General features: G+C 39.0%; 1 protein-coding gene across 2 annotated transcripts in view; it reads left to right on the top strand.

Annotated features, from left to right (window-relative positions):
• The window catches only part of szt2 (SZT2 subunit of KICSTOR complex), a 133,393-nt gene that overhangs the window by 24,277 nt on the left and 88,836 nt on the right, over positions 1-20,280 (top strand). For both annotated transcript variants that reach the window (XM_059341183.1, XM_059341184.1), the window contains exons 20-34: positions 148-265; positions 463-576; positions 1,674-1,874; positions 2,668-2,765; positions 4,289-4,427; positions 5,170-5,496; positions 6,286-6,493; positions 10,441-10,488; positions 15,462-15,589; positions 16,398-16,665; positions 17,990-18,161; positions 18,250-18,342; positions 18,437-18,515; positions 19,225-19,515; positions 19,893-20,028. In XM_059341183.1, coding sequence (XP_059197166.1) covers positions 148-265; positions 463-576; positions 1,674-1,874; positions 2,668-2,765; positions 4,289-4,427; positions 5,170-5,496; positions 6,286-6,493; positions 10,441-10,488; positions 15,462-15,589; positions 16,398-16,665; positions 17,990-18,161; positions 18,250-18,342; positions 18,437-18,515; positions 19,225-19,515; positions 19,893-20,028 — 2,420 coding nt within the window. The remainder of the gene's footprint in view (positions 1-147; positions 266-462; positions 577-1,673; positions 1,875-2,667; positions 2,766-4,288; positions 4,428-5,169; positions 5,497-6,285; positions 6,494-10,440; positions 10,489-15,461; positions 15,590-16,397; positions 16,666-17,989; positions 18,162-18,249; positions 18,343-18,436; positions 18,516-19,224; positions 19,516-19,892; positions 20,029-20,280) is intronic.

Below are 20,280 nucleotides of genomic sequence, written 5' to 3' on the forward strand. Positions count from 1 at the left end.
ATTAAAAGTGGCAAATCTAGGACAAAAAAAGTTGCAGATTTTCTCAAAATATTATCCCCTCCATACATTCATACTTGGCCCTAATATGCCGCTGTATCTGAAGACATATTAGTTTGTGTTTAATAACAACCTGCTGTGTTGTTCTAGATCTTCCCCAGAGATCTGGCCTGTATGTCCACCATGATGACCTTTGAGTATTTGAGCCAACTGTGTCAGAATAAGGACCAGGTCTGCTCGCTGCCAGCCGGACTCAAGGATGTGAGAGGTAATGAAAATCATTGCTGAGAATAAAACCTCTATTATTTGTGCAAACGCTTCACGCTTAAAGCCTTCAAGCAGCTCAAAGTTTATAACCCCCCTGTCAAACTGCAACATTTCTTTGTAATGTAAAAATAGAATATCGCTGTATTTGTAAATTGAAGGATGGATTTCCTGTGTGTGTGTGTGTGTGTGTGAGAGCAGGAGAAGCCCTGGGCTGTGAGGACAGCATTCACATGGTTCCTTTCCAGTTTGACCTCATTCAGCTGCTGCCAAAATGCCAACAGGTCGAGATCTTCTTCCTGACGTTCAGCACAGGTACATTAATCCTACAGTCCATCACAGTTTACTTCAACAATGACAGTAACACACATGGACTGCTTTTACCTTACCTTTTTTGTTTAAGAAAACTAGCTGCATTTCAAGTTGATAAGACCTTAATGACTCTGTTCTACAAATCCTTTATCAAATCTGTTATTTCATTTTCTATCATTTGCTAGTATGGCAACCTTGGAACTAAACATAAAAATACCCTACATTATTGTATATAGTTGTCATTTAAAGACTGTTAGTCTGATGTGTACTGAATGATAACCCCAGGTATGCAGGTTGTAAACATGTGGGTAGAAGTGTGGGTCTAAGTTGTGTGTGTGTGTGTCTGAATGTACTAAACCTTCTATATTCAATGGACTATATAACGACACGTTTCCAGGATAGTGAATGTGGAGGCTCATGAAGGACCAGGAGGACTGTCTTTTACCACACAAACTGACTCTCGCAGTCTCTTTTGATCACCTGTATGCCTAAATGGGTGGGGGAAAAAATGGAAAAGGTCTATGGAAAACTTTTTGTGCTGATGTCTGTTTGTAAATGCCTTTTCCAAACAAAATAAAAAATTACAAAAAAAAAAAAAAAATGCCCTACAGGGCATTGTGAAGGTTGCTAGCAAGATTGTGGGGACTTGGTTTGTTGATTTGAATTGTTTATTTAAAAGGCAAGTAGTGAGGAAAGCTAGGAGTATCTGTTCAACAGTACCATCTTCTCAATTCCCCATTAGGGAACTGAACCTGGTTGAACGATGAAGGTGATGTTGATGTTGATGGTGATGATGATGATGATTAGTTTGATATTGACGATGTTGTTGTTGGGGACATATGTGGTTGACACTTCACCTGGAATTGCCTTCTGTTGCACTCTTTTTTTTGTTTTGTTTTATTTTGTTTTGTTTTGTTTTATTTTTAGATATATATATTGAGGCTGTGATCTGTTGTATGCATGTGTGTTGGAATGTATTGTTTTTGATGTCTTTTATACACCTAGACTGCAACCAAATTGCCCAAGTTGGGACAAATAAACTAAACTTGACTATACTTGACCTTTGTTCCTCACGTGTGTCTTCACCTGTTTGTCCGTAGCCGTGGATGCTGAGGAGCAGATCCACAGCCCCTGTCTGCCCAACGAGCTGCTGCTCAGTCTCTTCCACAGCAGCCTGGAGAACGAGCTCAGCGACAGAGAGATCCCATTGGCTGACGGCGACCACGTCACCTTCATGCACCACATCTTAGAGCGAGAACGAGACGGACACGTTGCTCCTTTCTCCTTACCCGTTATAAAAGGTCAGTGCAGGTTTCCTCCCACATTTATAGAACAGAGTCTAAAAAGTCTTAAAACGTCTAAAATCCAGTAATTTAAATTTAAGGCCTAAAAATGTCTAAAATTCTCTTAAAGTCTCATAAAATGTCATAAATATGATTTCGAAAAGTCTTAAAAATGTATTATCGTTACTTTTGTTTAGAACAAATGAATAAACTTCAGTCTCGCTTTTAAATGTAAAGGACTTTTGAGAACGCTATAACATGAAACTACAGAACAGAACTAAGTGCCTGTGCAGCCCGGTCACAGTTTATCGAGCACAACCAGCTAGTGGGAAAAACACAGCAGAAAACTTAACAAAAGCTCACAGCAAAGCCAAATTACTGGTGTAAGACGGGTGAGTGCAAGTTCAATGACTGGTGGCTCCAGAACGAACAATTTAATGGTTGGATGGTTGAAGCCGGTGGATTGAAACATATATAAAACACACTGTACCTTCTGCAAGAAAACTTCTGGTGTTTTTAGTTAGGTTAAGCATTTTTTATTCCAATGTGAAAGAGCTGTGAATAAATTCAGATACTTTGGAAGTAATTCTGGGCCTCTGATTTTCCTCCATGTCTTTTCTACTTTTTTGCCAGTATGGATGTGAAATGGATCTTAAATTGTGTTATTTATGATCTTAAAAAATCTTTAAAAGTCTTAAATTTGACTTGTTAAAACGTGCAGTGATGCTGTCTATCAGATACAGAAAAGCGTTCCTGATGAGCTACTGTCTCTTCTAATGTGTCACAATATCTGCCTCATGTGTTTTGTCAGAGGAGTGTGTGAAGCCTCCAGACAGACGGGACAACATGACGTCATTCCACACCAACGGCAGCAGCAAAGAGGTGATGGGATCCACCAGCACGCTGCAGGTAATCCATCCATCAGAACGCACATTCAATCATTAAGCTATAGAGGTGTGAATCAGCAGAGGCCCCATGATACGATTTTACTCCGATACTTGAGTCACGATACAATATTATTGCGATATCGTAATAACCAAAATCATTATCAAGAAACCATAGAAAATATCTAGATATCAGCTCTTAAATAAACTCTCATAAGCTATTTTTGTTGTTATCATTATATTTGTCCAAACATTTGTACAATTTTCATTGACTAAAACTAGATTAAAAAAGTCACGGATAATTCTGACTAAAATAAGACTAAAATGCTCAGACTTTTAGTCGACTGAAACTGACTAGACTAAAAAGAGTATGAACGTAACTGAAACTAATAAAAACTACAGCTTGAGACTAAGACTAAAATTAAAACAGGCCGCCAAAAACAACACTTGTAGGGGCCGACCAAGATATGACAGTCTATGGTAGAATAATAACAAACCTGCAGTGGAAGCTGAGATAGAAGCTATGTGTCAGTGTAGTACTCTATTAACCCATTAAGGCCTAAAGCGCCTGGAAAAAAATGCCTGGAAAACCTATGGGCGATTTTCAAATGACCCCCTAAAACCTGAAGTTTTTCTGGAAATTCAACACCTACTAAATAATAGATTTTTCAGCCTCTGTAGCAGATAAAAATGAAATTCAAAAAGTATTTGAGAGCTTATACCCGTGGCTTTCATACGAAGTTGAGTTTATTTGTCCAAACCTTCAATAAACTTTTTAAAAAAATCAACAAACTCAGCAAATGTTACATTTGACTGAATAAAAAATCCTATGCATACTACTAATACATGCCCATAAGCAAGATGCAAACATGATATGACCACTGGAAGAACAAGACATAGTTCTCATTAGCCTACTCTAATAAAAAAAAAATTATCATAATAATAATAATAATAAATAATAATAATACATTTTATATATTGCACTTTTCAGGGTACTCAACGACGCATAAAGTAATATAAGATATAAACAGTCATGATTTCTTATATCGTCATCACAATCAATTAGCCTATTATTGTTATTATTATTATTATTATTATTATTATTATTAATATTAATATATTATTAATAATATTATTATTATCTCCAGATGGCCACAAATCTGTCTATTCTTCGGTGAAAATATGTCTAAAAATACGTCTAAAAACATATTCCTCATCCATAAATGCCGGTCGATTGGTTCCGAGGGTTCAAAGTCCGGATCAGCAATTAAGTCATCGGCGCTGTAATCATCTAGATCTCATCCGTCACTTACTGCTGGAAAAGTCCGATGTTGCATTGCGACACTCCCGCATGTAAAATAAGTGGAAAAAAATACAAATTCTACAAAATGACATATCCGCTGTCCCGGCCTTAATGGTAGAGTGACGCAACAGCGCTCCCGGTTTTAATGGTAGAAATGCGGTAATGCTTTCCCGGCGTCAATGGGTTAATGAGTCCTGACAGGTGCAGTTAAACTATAACCGTGTGTTGCTTTATGTCTTTGTCAGAGTTTCAGTAACGCAGACCTTGTGGATGAGGAGCCGTTGCTGGGAGAGAGGAGCTGCTCTGTGCCACAGTGGAGGTGCTACGCCAAGTACATCAGCTCCCAGCAGATCATCCTCACCTTCCTCCCTGCTTCCTTCACAGGTACGTCTGGAATTACATTAACTATGATGTGCTTCTCAGGTTTATTCAACACACGATTCATAATGCAATAAAGAGTTAAATGTGGGTTCCGCGTGGGGATGGGAATAATTAATGGATGATCGATTAACAGTCGTTAAGAATTTGGTCGATCACGTGGAATTTTTAATCGATCTGCGTATTTAAAAAAATTTAATTTAATCTCTGACTGCGTATCAATATCACTGAACTGAAACACACCGATCGTTCAGTTCTGCGGCCGTACATCAATTAGCCAATGAGCTGAGAATTAAGTTGGATAAAGCTACAGTTTGCAAACTGAAAGTTGCAATAACAATTATAAAACACACAGAAATACAAGAGGATTCATTTGAGCAAAATTAGATTACCGTATCAAACTTGCTATCATGAATTACTGAGTTTAATTTGATCCAAAACTTATTTAAACACAAAACATGTTTAAATATACCGATTACTAGCTTAATTCCTCTTCAGGGCTAAAACATAAAACATTGAACTCCTTGATGTTATCTTTACAGTTTAACCTCTTAATCACTTGATTTAGTTTTACAATCAAAAGAAAGTCTCTTTTTGTCCTTTCAAAATAAAAGCGTTGTTATCAAAACAGGCTTTTGCATAGTACTGTATGTATGTCTTTTATTTTGCCCATGTAATAGATGTAATAGATGCTGAGTTGGCAGATTGTTACCAAACGCCCATCCCTAGTTCTGCGTTTATTTTGCAGATGTTCTGATGTTGATGGCGTCGGGGCTGGAGACGGAGCCTCAGAGTAACGTCAGCACACAGGAGGACGACACCCTGACCCCCAGCAACAAGTCTCAGGCTGACTCCCTGTCCGGCTCCACCAGCGGGCTGGACAGGTCCGAGTCTGGCCTCAGTCTGGCCAGTAAACTGCGAAGGAGCTCCAGCAACGGCCACTTCACCGCCAGGTCCCCTGTGCTCTCACCACAGTCCGAGGGGCAGACTGGGGGGCCTGCTGATTCCCTGTTACTGGACCAGGAGAACTGGGACAGCAGAGCGTCAGAGACAGAGACCGGGACCCCAGGCTCAGGTCAGTCTAATACTGTTGGAGCCTATTAATTCTTTGTATTTTGGGAAAGCTGATGACTATTGTAGGTTAATTATTGTTATTGATTACAATCGTTTTTTGCTGCTCAGGTCCATCCTCCTAGCCAGGAAGGAGGATTTATAGTGATTAGATATTTATAACAGTATATATTAAGTAGTAAAAATGAGTTCTTTACCTCGAGAAAATTAAAACGCTGCTTACATAAATACATCAATAATGATAATAATGTAATAATATATTTGGAATATTTATAACAATCCGAGTACTTTTACATTTGATACTTTAAGTACATTTTGATGCTGATACTTTTGTACTTTTACTTCAGTAAGTTTTGAATGCAGGACTTTTACTGTAGTGGAGTCATTTCACAGTGTGGTATTAGTACTTATACTTAAGTAAGAGGTCTGAATACTTTTCCACTACTGCTTGGTTGTAACCAGTGGTTATCTGAGTTACTGTTGAACCAGTCTGGCCATTCTCCTCTGACCTCTGACATCAACAAGGCATCAAGGCTCTCTGGATAATTTCTCTTGTTGGGACCGTTCTCTGTAAACCCTAGAGATGGTTGTTAGATCAGCAGTTTACTCAGACCAACAGCCATGCCATGTTCAAAGTCACTTAAATCACCTTTCTTCCTCATTCTGATGCTCACTTTGAACTTCAGCAGCTCGTTTTCACCATGTCTACATTGATAAAGTGGCCGGTGAGTATATATGTTACACCTAATAGGCAGGGCTGACTTTGAAAACATATCTATTTCTGACTTTCCAGATCTTGGACTAAAAGAAGGAGTCCAGTTCTCTGAACCTCAGAAGGCAGATTTTCACATCAGCTTCAGCCGGCAGGTTTCCCAGCAGAGCACCAGTGACAGCAGCCAGTTCAAGTGTCCAGTCTACGTCTACAACTGCTCTCTGGAGCACCTGAAGGAGCAACTGGTGCACCCCAGCTCCAGCCGGCAACCCAGGGACGTCTTCTTCAGGTATTGTGCTCATCTGCAGGGAGGAGAGAAATATAACTGGTACCAATCTGAGCCGGTTTTGATGGTACTAATCTGGATCATGGCTTTTGATTTTGATCAGTCCGATTATATGTGAGGTTATTCACACTTCAATCAACGGCCTGTTCTGCAGCAGAAACATACACTTTGATCAGCTCCACTGGAACACTTAAGGGTCAACTTTAGTATTTTGTCAATTTAGTAGTACAGTCATGGAAAAAATATTAGACCATTGTTTTCTTATATTTCTTGTTCATTTTAATGCCTGGTACAACTAAAGGCAGTGTTGTAGTCAAGACCACCTGAACAGAGACCAAGTCAATACCAAGACCAAAGTCTATCGAGACCAAGACAAGACCAAGACTTTGAGGGGTCAAGAACGAAACAATACCAAGACTTTGAGGGGTCGAGAATGAGACAAGACCAAGACATTGAAGGGTCAAGAACAAATCAAATCAAATCAAATCAAATCAAATCAATTTTATTTATATAGCCCAAAATCACAAATCACAGATTTGCCTCAAAGGGCTTCACAGACTGTACATGGTACGACATCCTCTGTCCTTAGACCCTCACATCGGCCAGGGAAAAACTCCTTAAAAAACAAGACAAGACCAAGACTTTGAATGGTCAAGAACGAGACAAGACCAGTCCCAGCCGTCTCCGTTAGCGTTGCTTTGCAGAATTTACAAGTTGCACTTTCTTTTTTTTTGTAGTTGTGCACAAAAATCTTTTGTGCATCTTTGTGGTTCAGGTAACCAAATGTTATTACAGACCAGTTGGCTGACATCTTCTCACGGCTTCTTCTCCTGTCACTCACATGACCTTTAGAGAGGGGAGTGTAAAAGGAGGAGGGAGGGGTGACAGCCGTTAACGGTGACAACAATTTCAAACGATATTTGAGTCATGTTATTGGTTGAACTCAAAGGAATACGATTTATGCAAAATCACAGTAATGATATTAACAAGTAAATCCCGTTGACCGAACATGAATCCACTTGACTGGTCTTGAATTAAAATCCTGAGTCCACTTTGGCCACGGCCGAGTAAAAATGCAGCTGATTCCGAGACGAGACCTTCAAAAAGTAGTCTTGAGGCCGGTCTGGAGACCAAGACCGATCTCGAGTACTACAACACTGACTAAAGGCATGTGTTTGGACTAATATAATGATAACAACAAAAATAGCTGATAAGAGTTTAATTTAAGAGCTGATATCTAGACATTTTCCATGGTTTTCTTGATAATAACCAAAATCATTATCAAGAAAACCATTACAGTATGAGAAAGTGTGTGTTTTTAACATTAAACCATGCAAACATATTCTACTATAAACCAAAAAAACTGTATATCTGAAAATATGCACTAAATACAAAATTAAATTTACAGATAAGTCATTTTGTTCACCGTTTTTTTAAATGTACAATTATCAATCTATCTCATTTGAGGAAAATGTCTAGATATCACCTTTTAGTTGTACCAGGCATTACAAGGAACAAGAAATTGAAGAAAACAAAGGTCTAATCATTTTTTCCATGACTGTCGTTAGACAATGATTCTCAACAGTTATAATACTTTTGTACTCACAAAGGCAATTTCTGATCTGGGACCACAGCATTGCTTTGGGGGAACAGATGGCTTAACTGCACTGCCATTACTAGGTGGGTGTGTTGGATAGTGTTGCAGTGGGGGGGTGTATCATGTGAGTAGCACTATCAAGTTGATTCAGTCAGCAGAATCTCTTTCTGTTTTTTCACTGACTTACTTCCTACCTACTTACTCGCCTAATATGCTCTCGTAGCTGTTAAAACCACAATACCCATAAGCCTCAGCACCTGTTGGGGGAAGCACAAGCTTGTTGTGTTTTTGCAAAGTGTAGGTTTAAGGATGCAGCCACATTTTAAGCTCTTTATTGGATAGTTTAGAGCCAGATGACCCTCAAAATTGGCATCTCTGCTCTAGTCTTCATGTCCACAGGCAGGTTTGCTTCATTTGTAAGTCAATATCTGCTTCATTTGTAAGTCAAAAGCACAGATATTTTCTTACTTACTTATACTTTCGTTGCCTTGCAAGCTAAAAAAAAACGCTTGTCATTGAGTGTGTTTGCATGTGCACGAATATCCTGGCTTTATTTGGGTTTTTGGAGTATCCTGGTTAAGTTATAAACACCATATCCCAGTAACACAAAGCCTGGATCTGCTAGCTGAGTACTAAACACCTGAACCAGGTTTCTGATCATTTTCTGCCATGAGTGCAGGTCTGTCATCAACTCAAGTTACCTAGTAGATTAAATCATTTGATTTGCCACTGTTCTTTGCCATTACCAGTGACAAGACAATAAGGTCATTTTCACGGAAGCAATTTAGTGGCTGACATGTTCAGGGGTAAAGATGCAACGTTTTATAACTTATTGGGGCTAATATGGATAAGGCAAAGGAAATAAAGGCAACAACATTTATTGTGACCTTATTGAATCTCATACCCAACAAATACCCCATTACAAAAAACTAAAACTAACACTAAATGAATTTGAATTAAATTTAAAATAAGTCTTAAAGTGATGATCTGAATATACCTTATAAATAAAAACACATATTTGAGAGATATTGATGTCAGTAAGTATCTGAACTTTGAACTTCTGAACCCAAGCTGTTTGTTCCCAGATTTCAGCAAATTCCTTTTGTGAGTATTATTATAACTCACCTGTACATAAAGAAGAGCCAAGTTGTATTAAGCATGGGTCATCCTTTCATTGCATCACTGTTGTATGACGTAATAGTCAGGCAGCTTAGGACCAGATTTGAGAAGAATAGGGACACGTCGGACAAAAGAACCACGTTTTTTCCAAATGCTCTCCATCAACAAAGGTTTTATTTTTTGATGGGAGCTACTTCATCAAGATGGCGGATTGAAGATGGCAGCCATATAAAATCTATATGAACAAATGTATCTTCCAAGCCACATAGAAGGTCAATCTTGGTGTCAAAATATACATTTTCTGGGCCAGTGAATTCTTTGAAGCTATTGAGAATATTACTAGATGATTATTTGATCAAATAAATTTTGTTCATTTTGGCCATGTATTTACGTAATTTCCAACTCAGTTCCTAAGCGGTCGGACATATATTAATATAGGTCATATACAGTGCATGTATTCTGATTAATACACTAAATTGATCTTAATCTTTCCATATATTCAGTGTCAGAACTTATTCACACTTTCATCTGTATTTATGTCCTATTGTAAAGGTTCAAATAGTATTTGAACCAGGTACCTGTCACAGGTTTGGACAAAAGTTTAAAGTTTTCTTATTTTCAACATTGTAGAGTAATACTGAAGACATCAAATATATGAAAGAACACATAGGGAATTATGTAGTCAAAACAAAACCAGAATATATTATAGATTCTTTGATGACAGTTTTGCACACTTCTGTTGTTTTGAGATGGTCAACTTAAATGGTTTTTAATTCACATATGTGCCTTGTCAAGAGGTAATTTGTGGAATTTATTGCCTACCTTAATGTGTTAGAGACCCTCAAAGCAAAAGGTGGCCAAAATGAACATATCTATTTGATCAAATAATCATCTAGTGATATTCTCAATAGCTTTAAATGATTCCTTGACCCAAAAAATGTAGATTTTGACACCAAGACTGACCTTCTAAGTGGCTTGGAAGATATATTGGTTCTCATAGATTTTATATGGCTGCCATCTCCGATCCACAATCTTGATGAAGTGGGCCCCACCAAAAATTTAAACTTATGGTGATTTATGGAGAGCATGTGGGAAAAAATGTGGTGCTTTTGTCCAACGTGTCCCCTTTATTTTGCTAAGCCGTCTGACTATATCTGAGCCATGAATGTCAGAAGTGAGTTTCAGTCCACTTGTTAACATGTTTGTCTCTGATTATCTTCACTCGTGAGAATAGAGCTCAAGATGCTGAGTCCTGGGAGATGTATCAGCAGGTGAAACTCAGGTAGCACTGCTCGACTGTGTATCTCTCCTTCCCTTCCTGCTGAGGGGCTGCTCAGCTTGTCTTCTGTAGAGTGGGAAAGTCAGTGTTGCTTCTCTAATACTGTAGATTCCAAAACCATCTTCTGTTCCCCGGGCCTGTCTGCGCTTCCTGCTTTAGGCTTGTGTTGCTACACACACACACACACACACACACACACACACACACCACACAAAGCGGGTGCTGTGCTGCCTCACACTGAACACACAAACAGTTGAACAAGTTATCTCTTCACACCAGTCAGTGAAAGTGTAACATAGTCCCTGATTTACTAAACATATATGCTATATGCTATATATGATTTCAGCCTTATACAGTGCAGGAAATTCTGGCTTATAGCACCGGTCAATCAGCTAAAGAAACAAGATAAAATCAGTTAAATAATTACATTCTTACATTACATTCTGTATAATAATTACGTTTTGTTCTATAACTTGTAGAGAGACTGAATCAAGTGAAAAGTGCCCAATATATTGTCACAATTCGCAATCATGGCTTCTCGTACCACTGTTATGCCGATGATGCCTAGCTGTTCCTGTCATTACCGCCAAATAACCTCATAGTCTCAGCTTGTATCACTGTTTGCCTTGCTGATATCTCCACATGGATGACAGAACACCACCTTAAGCTCAACCTCTCTAGCTTGGATCAATGCAACTTGTCCCCACAAGTTCTGCACGGAACTTGGGTGTCATGATTGATGACGAACTGTCTTTAAGGTTCATGTGGCCACAATTGCCCGATCGTTTCAATTCGCCATGTACGACATCAGAAAAGGTCAGACTCTACCTGACCGAACATACAACACAACTGCTGGTACAGGCCCTGGTGATATCACTTTTAGATTAGCGATGTGCCAAAGAAGCCTCATGAAGCATTTTCTATATTTTCTGAGCCCACTAGATGGCGCTCTATGTTCACAAAGTACTGAAAGCACAATTAATTACTATTGCTTGAGCCTTTTTCTTTAAACCAAGAGCACCATCTAGTGGGCTCAAAAAAATAAAGAATATGCTCCATGAGGCTTCTTTGGCTTCACTGGTATCATATGAAACTAGAAGATCGAAGGAATCTATAGACACCATGTATGTCAGGATATCGTTTTGGGAAGTTGTCGAAAATAACGCTGCAAAGTCTCGATGGTTTTAACTACATGCACACTGGAACCAGGTATGTGACTCCATTGCCACGTTATGTCACAGACACAGCTATTTCGAAGCTGTACAGAGCAGTGAAGCTTAAAGTTGAGGAAAGTTTGATAAAATGCTGCAATTGTGGTGGTGTGTGTATCTTCAGAGTCCCTTTGCTAGTATTCTTTCTTTTCTTATTATTTTGCGGTTTGACTTTGGGCATGGCTGTGTAAAAAAACTTTCATACTTTCTTACCCCCACGAGAGACCCTAGCATCAGGATGCTAGAGAGAGATTTGACTCCCTGGATGAGAACAGGTTGTTGATTTGCTGTATGTATGTTATGTATGGTATACTAAGAAACAAGAAGTGCTGCGCTCACGTTATCAGCACATGTTGGCACACAGACTGATAGTGAGCTGTCAGTGCCTGGCATTGTAAAGGAGGGGGTAGATTTGGTGAACAACTTGGTACAAGAAATGGAAACTCCAAAGCAATGTGGAGCTCTGTGTGTCAGAGGAGAACGCTCTGTTTTATTCAGTGCCAGGTCAGAGTGCTCCGACAGGGTCAGAATCACTCCTCCTCTCTCCAAGATGTGGGAGAGGAGCCTCATTTAGATTCTAGCTCTCCTGACAAACAGGCTTTGAGAACAAAACAGAAGGTCAGCATCTTGTTTGTCAGGTTTTGAATGGAGCCTGGCACATTTAATCAGGGATTCATCAGTGGTGCTTGATGCTTAACCGTCCTTGTGTTGATGATCAGCCCGTCGTGTAGGCAGTTTGTAACGGGGTTACTAAGGTTTTACTAAAATTCCACCTTTGTGCCCAAGGTTTTAACCTGGTATGACCACATCCTTGGCTCTGTTTCAGGGTATTTCTGATGTGCAGCTGCCTGCCAGACAACTCCTCACACTCTGACTCAATTATCTGCCTTTATGTTACTGCTACTGTCTCATACAGTCTTAACCCTTGTGATGTCTTAGGGGTTAAAAATGACCCGCCACTATGTTTAACAGCAGGGGAAACGTCCTAAATGGTCATTTTTCAACTTGAAATTGGATGACTTTTCCTCGAATGACCCCAACATGAAAAAAAGTCAAACATTGTCTTTGTTCATATTTCCATGAAAGCTGAACACCAACATGGTACAAGTCTTGTCTTGGGGGTCATTTTTGACCCAGCAGCTATAAAAATACCACAAAAACGAAAATACCATGAAAAATATGTTCAATATGTTCACACCTATGTATTAGGGCTGGCTGATATGGACCAAAAGTCATATCCCGATATGTTTAGGCTGAATATCGATATACTACATATATCCCGATATTTTTATCGCAAAGGGAGAGCAAATGTTCAGTCAAAGCCAAATATGACATGTCACAAGTAGTTTTACTGAAACCGTTTATTTAAGTGAATATAAATACTGTATAACAACAGGAGTATCTTTAAAAAAAAATCAAAGCTCCATAAAGTGCACATTTGAACAAAAAAATATCTTAAATAAAAGCCGCAGCTTGCCTGGAGCAAGGATCACAGTGCAAATTTGAACTATATTTATATATGCGATATGGTCTAATTCCATATCACATTTAAAAATATATTGATATTTCTTTTATATTGATATATTGCCCAGTAATAAAGTAAAAAAAAAAATTAACTTTAGTAAAACAGTAAACCAATTATGACAGGTGTGTTGTAATAAAAATCAAGTGGATTCCACTGATAACATCCAGTTTTCCTGTACTGTAAGCGGGTAAACCTAGGTATTTACAAAGTTTATAACGAATGACAGGTTGTGTTTTCATGCAAAATTGATTTGGGTTTTAAAATTCAATCAAGCTGCTTCATTTAAAGGGTTTAGAGAAGGTGGGTCATTTTTTACCCTCAGGACAATTGGTTTATACAGAAGTTAAGACAACACAAGGGTTAAACAACAGTCTACAGTACCAGATAATATGCCTATTTAACTGACAATGTTTTAGTACCGTTCTTGGATAATAAGGGAATGTCTATATCTCATAGTGAGACCAAAACAAATCTTGAAAGAAAACATTTAGGCGAAGGAATAAACCTCAATTGTCTGAAACATGAGTGAGGTATCTCTCCAGTGTCTCCTCTGTCAGTGTGCTTTCATCAGCTGACAAGTTAACATTGTGTCAGGCTCTTGTAGCTCCTTTAGGGAGCAGATGTCATGTTTTTATCGCCACTAAGGACTAGTGTTGTGTTAAATGGCTTCTGGGTGGCAGTGTGGGGAGTGTGTCTGATAGAGATACCTTACTCATGTCACAATTTACAGCTTTGTCCTCACAACTGCCACCTCCCTCTTTTCTTTCACTCTCACACTTGTTTGACCACCGCTGCTTTGTCTCTCTGGCTCGTTGGGCTGGGGCGAAGTGGCTGCCTCTGAATGCTGGAATGTTTAATAAATTACACATTGTACCTATTTAAAGAGAACCTGTCTTGAATTAAAATTTGGTAGGCAAAAAGGAAACAAATTCTGTCTTTTCGTCTTCCTGTGTGACGGAACATGATAGGCCGACACTACATGCAAATAGTAAATGGCAACAATGGAAGTTTACAATTGTGCTTGCTGCAGCTTTGTAGGTGAGCGTATGTTGCAGCAGTTTATCTTGAGTGACCTCTTGATATAAGGGGCCGTATAGGCCATAATTCATTCTTCCCTCTCACATACACAAAAAATACCTCTCTCATTCAAAATTTTACCTCTCACGTTCACAATTTTACCCCTAAAATACACACTTTTACCTCTCACATTCACAAAGAATACCTCTCACATTAACAATTTTACCTCTAAAATACACAATTTTACATCTCCCATTCACAAAAAATACCTCTCACATACACAATTTTACCTCTCACATTCACAATTTTACCTCTAAAATACACAATTTTACATCTCCCATTCACAAAAAATACCTCTCACATTCACAATTTTACCTCTCATTAAAAATTTTACCTCTCACATTCACAATTTTACCTCTCATTAAAAATTTTACCTCTCACATTCACAATTTTACCCCTAAAATACACACTTTTACCTCTCACATTCACAAAGAATACCTCTCACATTAATAATTTTACCTCTCACATACACAATTTTACCTCTCACATTCACAAAAAATACCTCTCACATTCACAATTTTACCTCTCATTCAAAATTTTACCTCTCACATTCACAATTCCACCTCTCAAATACACAATTTTACCTCTCACATTCACAATTTTACCTCTAAAATACACACTTTTACCTCTCACATTCACAAAGAATACCTCTCACATTAACAATTTTACCTCTCACATTAACAATTTTACCTGTCACATTCACAAAAAATACCTCTCACATTCACACTTTTACCTCTCACATACACAAACAATACTTCTCACATTCACAAAAAAAATTGTGATTGTGAGAGGAAGAATGAATTACGGTCTTTACGGGCCCTCGCATCTTGACATCTTGCTGTTTCATGGACGAAAACACTTTCTTCAAATACAACGCTTCAAACGCCTGCTGTGGTGGTTCAGCTCTCCCTCACAGCCTTGTTGGCCTCTTGGACTTTGCTTACTGTAGAAATGCGGGCTAAAGCTGTCTAAATTCTTCTGCAAAATCACATGGAATGGAATTGTCTGTATTTTTTATCCATATGTGTTATTGAAGCTATGTGCATATACATTGAATGCAGTTGTAGTCCATGTGGTTTCAGCAGATCATTCATCAGTCTTTCAAACAACAGAGTGTGTTTATTTCCTGTCTCGGTGTGTTTGCTGTGCTGTTCTTCTACCAGGTCACTGTCTCAGGACCGCAGCAGTCCGTCCCCTTGGACCGACCTACTGGCTCAGCCTCACAAACACAAGGAGCTTGGCAACTACTGCAGCCTCTTGCAGGAGCATTACCACCAGAGCTACGTCAGAGGTAACCTCCCTCCACCATCACACACTCAAGAATACTTCAATGTGCAGTGTTTCCCCTACCATTATATCAGGGGGGCGGCCCGCCCCCACATCATCTCTCCGTGTGCGCGCCAAAGTAAATCCCATCAAGCTGTCCGGGCCGGTCAAAGGTGATCCAAGCCATCCAAACACACTGTTGCACAAGCCATTCGGTTAGCATTAGCTGACAATTAAAGTTGTTTTAATCACAAAAGGCTAAACTGTGCCTAACGGTCTGAATAACTCCCTTCCGCTAAACACAAGCTGTTTTCAAAATAAGAGCGTATTAACAGAATCCACCACAGATTTTGCAAGAATACTGTCAAAATATGATGCCTTCAATAAAACTTACAAAAACCTTTATTCCCCTTTACAATAATTAATGATTAAGATCAGTGGGGCATTACAATCTGTGCGAGGCCACTAAATTTGGGCTTTTTCGGCAAAAAAAAAAAAATTCTCCAGGGGAGGGACAGCCCCCAGATCCTCCCCCCACCAGCTAACAGCAGCACCGTAACAAGTAGGATAAGAAAGATTCTATGTCACGTTATCTTCTGACTATGAAAATGTTTTGTGAGGTGTTTGCTCTCATTTAGCTGTCAAAATGCACAAAATCGATGCATTTTACTTTAAAATGTACAAAATTTTCTCCCGGGGGGCATACACGTTAGAAAATATGTGGTCCCCCCTCCCCCAAAGCTGTAAACCTAGGGGAAACACTGATGTGCTGATACTGTAATATACATGAACATCTGTGGAAAACAACATTAATTCCTCCCGGTGCTCCTCAGGTGTGTACCGCAGCCTGCAGCAGTCCTACAGCATCAGCTCGCAGGACGTCCTGGTGGCCATGGACTACTGTGAAGAATCCCTGCAGGAGATCGACGTCACGTCCTTCCTGCAGACCCTCTGTGGACACATCCGGGTCTTCAGGGAACACGGCGAGACTCCAGGGTGGAGAGGGAATCCAAAACCTTCGAGGAGCCCTGCCACCTTTATTATTGGAGATGCTGAGGAGGACCGACCAGACGACAGGGCTGCCGTGGCCTCCTCGTCCAGGTAAAACAGTCTATATTAGTATTAAGCGGGTGCATAAATTAAAAAACCCCACCTTACCCTAAAAAAAATGGAACAAAAGGTTTCTCTGCTGTTTTTTGTAGTATTAGATGCCCTTAATAACCTACTAAAAGTTTACCAAAGTCTGACCACAAGGTGTCATTTTCAAGATGGACACGAAGCCACCAACACTAGGCAAAGCCATATGAGAAAGTAGAAATGACGTGTCCCCTTTATTTAGTTCAGCCTCCTGACTAGAAGGACTAATGGTCATTTTAAAGACCTGGCGGCCACTATTTTGAAAATGGGGCGCATTTCTTGGAGTCAAAAATTGGTAAACTTTTAGTATGTTTTTAAGTACATCTGTTACTACTGTAAATCACTGAGAAACCTTTTGTTGAATTTTTTTAGGGTTAACCCATATGTGCACCTGACTATATCATTGTAATGTTATTTTGTATGATTATGCTAAACACAACTTTACGTAGAGCTCAAAGAATGAAAAGTAGTATGGATATAAAGTGCGAACAAAGAAATATAATATACAGGGTGTGAGAGAAAACAACATGATGGTAGAAGTAGTAGTCTGTGGATATATAGTCTATGTGCTCTTCCCGTCATTCATGCAACACAGTTGTTACCACACAAGTGGTCAGTGATAAATAATAATAATAATAACGATAATAATAGTGCGATAATAATAAAGTGTAAACAATCACGAAGAAGCATTGTGATCGGATCACTCAAACCACTTGTGGAGGAGATCAAGGACACAGTTGACTACACAGATTTTGTAGGATAAATGCTAAGCGTTGTCACAGAAAAATGCGTCATAATGCAATTCTTCCCTCTCACATACACAATTTTACCTCTCACATTAACAGTTTTACCTCTCACATTCACAATTTTACCTTTCACATTAACAATTTTACCCCTTACATTCACAATTTTACCTCTCACATTCACAAAGATTTCCTCTCACATTCACAATTTTACCTCTCATTCACAATTTTACCTCTCACATTTACAATTTTACCTCTCACATTCACAATTTTACCTCTCACATTTACAATTTTACCTCTCACATTCACAATTTTTCCTCTCACATTCACAAAGAATTCCTCTCACATTCAGTTTTACCTCTTACATTCACAATTTTACCTCTCACATTCGCAAAAAATGTGTATGTGAGAGGTAAAGTTGTGTTTGATTGTTTCTTCACATTTTGCGGTTAACATCACAATCTTAATCTTAATTCCCTGAGGTTGCATTTTACATTTCCATATGAGCTAACACAGTTATTCATTTTAATGCTTTTTGGCATCAGCATTGAAACGGAGTATGCCAGCGAAGCCGAATCCAGAGGGAAGTCCTCAGCTCCTTCGTCTCCGTTCACCATGGACGAGTCCAAGACGTCCAAGGTCCCCGACTTCCCCCTGACCCTCCTTCAAACACAGACTAAGTGTGAAGTGTATCCAGATCTACACAACATAATACAGGTATTGTGTTAATAATTAATTAATCATTTTAATATTTTTGAAGTAGACCTGGTAACTAATGTCAAATTTGAAAATAATAATTTGACAGGATAAATTCATGGGGATCGTGTCTCAGTATTTCAAAACCGTGCCCTCCAATCCACACTACTTCTTCTACTGCCCGCCTTCATGCAAGAAAGAGGTGAGTTGACCTTTGTTTTGGGTCAGACGTCACCACATGAATGTTGCCGTTGATCAGACTGGATGAAGCTTTGCTCTGTGGTTCGTCTCCTCAGGAGGACTCTGAGGACGGTGAGACGGGGAGGAGACCCAGTGAGGACATCGTGTCAGAGGCTGAGCCAGCAACTGAGGACGGTGAGGATCGTTCACAAATGTTTTGCTTTGATTTGGTGATATATTTTCAATGAAGCAGGAGCACCCAGTTAGGATTAGGTTTATTTATTTGCACAGTTAGAATTACATAAAATGACAAAGATAACTTATAGTGTAAAGTGCAGGGAGAGGCAGAAAACCCAGATGGGCTTATTTAAAGCCTCCACCTAAAATTTCATAGTTATAAGAAAGTAATAAACTGATAATAGAAAAAACATATGTATAACATCAACAAGTTATAATATTGTATCGTGACACAAGTATCGGGATAAAATCGCATCATGGGGCCTCTGGGGAATCACACCTCTAATAAGTTAAGTTAGCTAGAATGAATCTGAGTCTCAAAGTTCTGCTGCACATCAAGAAACTCTGATTGGTAGTGATGTGCCAATGAAGCCTCATGAAGCATTTGATTTATTTTCTGAGCCCACTAGATGGCGCTCTATGTTCAACAAGGGACTGAAAGCACAATTATTAACTAATGCTTGAGCCTCTTTCTTTAAACCAAGAGCACCATCTAGTGGGCTCAGAATATAAAGAAAATGCTTCATGAGGCTTCATTGGCACATCACTACTGATTGTTACTAGTTAATTAATAAATAAACCGTGAACTGCACATATTGCATGATGCTTCATCAGATTTGCGCCGTGCTTGATATGATTAGTGACCAGCTGATTGTTTTTTGTGTAGAAAACCTGTCGGGCTGCTGCATCATGACGGAGAGTGACACAGATCTGGTGGTGGAGTACGAGGAGCATCCTGGCAGCGGTTCCCACTGTGAGGGAGACGACCGCTCCCTGTCAGACTCCAACACAGTCAACCAGGACCAGGACTCCTTCAGCATCCTGGAGGGGGACTCCCTGCTGGAGCCAGAGGGGCCACAGTTAGACATGCCTCCTATGTTTGTTCATGTCACTTGTTCAGTCAATATGAAAAGCTGCCACGGCTCCATGCCCATACAGACACTGCCCACCTGTCTCGGTGAGCACAGAAAAATTATTAGAAGTGCATTTCCTCTGCTTTTGTCCTCCATCTTCCCTGTGTAATATATAAGATATGCTTAAAAATAAAAAAATAAAAAAATAAAAATATATATATATATATAAAATAAATGTAAAAAATATATGATATATAATATAATATAATTATAAATATATATATATATATATAATGGCATGCCGTTCAGGAAATTATTATATATATGGATTAAAAACCTGAGAATATATATATTGAAACTTGAGAATATATGTAGAAACCAAAGAATATATATTAAAAGTCTGAGAATATACACACACACACACACACACATATATGACTATTGCTTTGTTTTAGTGCTTATTCCAGTTTTGTGATTTCAGGTGAGATTATTTCCTGCCTGGAGAACGCCGAGGCGTTACAGTCTATGGATTTGAATGAGCTCTCGGTCACATTAGATATTTTTGTCCTGACACTGCCTCTGGAGATTGAAGTCATGGCAGATTTCCATCATAACAGGTGAGTCAAAACATTACGGACACGGGGAAAGGGGGGGGTAAGATTTCGAGAAAAAAGTCGCAAATCTACGAGAAGAAGTAGCAGATTTATGAGAAAAATAGGCTAGTCTTCATCAAATTATAGTTGGCAATCAGATTTAGCAATAAGGAAATACTTGTGGTTTTAGTCCAGAATCTCCATATTATCATAAGTATCCAGACATTGTAGAGACATTGCTGTGAATTGGGCCTATTAAGAAGAAAACACCGTACT

The sequence above is a fragment of the Centropristis striata genome, chromosome 9, assembly GCF_030273125.1.
Source record: "Centropristis striata isolate RG_2023a ecotype Rhode Island chromosome 9, C.striata_1.0, whole genome shotgun sequence".
Classification (NCBI taxonomy): Eukaryota; Metazoa; Chordata; class Actinopteri; order Perciformes; family Serranidae; genus Centropristis; species Centropristis striata.